Source organism: Carlito syrichta, unplaced genomic scaffold (assembly GCF_000164805.1).
Source record: "Carlito syrichta isolate Samal-C Ts95f unplaced genomic scaffold, Tarsius_syrichta-2.0.1 Scaffold143633, whole genome shotgun sequence".
Taxonomy (NCBI): Eukaryota; Metazoa; Chordata; class Mammalia; order Primates; family Tarsiidae; genus Carlito; species Carlito syrichta.
This window is the reverse complement of record NW_007087729.1, coordinates 47485-48367: the sequence shown is the minus strand read 5'-3', so window position 1 is coordinate 48367 and position 883 is coordinate 47485. Positions and strand designations below refer to the sequence as shown.

Genomic DNA, 883 nt, shown 5'->3' with positions numbered 1-883 from the left:
CCCCGCCCCACATCACAGCTCTCTCCTGCAGAACGTGCGCATCGACCCCAGCAGCCTGTCCTTTAGCATGTGGAAGGAGATCCCGGTGCCCTTCTACCTGTCCGTCTACTTCTTTGACGTGCTCAACCCCGAGGACATCCTGAAGGGCGGGCGGCCGCAGGTGCGGGAGCGCGGGCCCTACGTGTACAGGTGAGCCCGGGGTCTCGGGTGGGTGTGGGGTGCCAGGCCCGAGATGGTTCCAGAAGCAGGCCAGCCATGAGAGGTGGGGTGCCAGAGGCGCTCCCTGGGAAGCAGGAGACTGTGTGTGAGATTGGGAGACCACGACACGCACAGATGCACGCACACGTGCAGAGCAGGAGCTGGGACCTGCCCCGAGGGCCAGCGGGGAGGGCCTGCCTGGGTGACAGTGGGCGGGGCCCAGGGTCACTCACGCCTTTGCTTTCTGGCCTCGCTGCACCTGGCTGTGGCCTTGGGGGGGCGACGTCGCCCCGGGCCTCCGTGGCCCATCCGTAGCCTGGGGAGGCCCACAGCTGCCTCTGAGTCACCAGGATACCGCAGAGGCGGGGCGCCCTGGGGCAGCAGAGGCAGCCCCCGTGGGGCCGTTGGCGGGAGTGCCTGTCCCACCCTTCCTCAGTCTCCACGGGGTCCCCTCACCCCCGGGCAGTGGGGCTCAGGAGGCCAGTTGGGGGGTGGCCCCAGCCGGCGGCCTGCCCTGCCTGTGCCCCCGGGGCTCTCCGGGTGGCTGACCCGTCCTGGTGCTCCTAGGTGGGCACAGGGTGTTCCGGCTGTTTGGGACATGGAGTTGGTTCTGGGAAACCCGGGAGGAAAAACCCCACAGAGGTGCCTGAGCCTTGGGAGATAGAAATTTTTTTTTTTTTTTTTT

General features: G+C 66.9%; 1 protein-coding gene across 1 annotated transcript in view; it reads left to right on the top strand.

Annotated features, from left to right (window-relative positions):
- Positions 1–8: 8 nt before the first annotated feature.
- SCARB1 (scavenger receptor class B member 1) overlaps positions 9–883 on the top strand; it is a 26547-nt gene continuing 25672 nt past the window's right edge. The window contains exon 1 of the mRNA XM_021708698.1: positions 9–189. Coding sequence (XP_021564373.1) covers positions 68–189 — 122 coding nt within the window. The 5' untranslated portion in view covers positions 9–67. The remainder of the gene's footprint in view (positions 190–883) is intronic.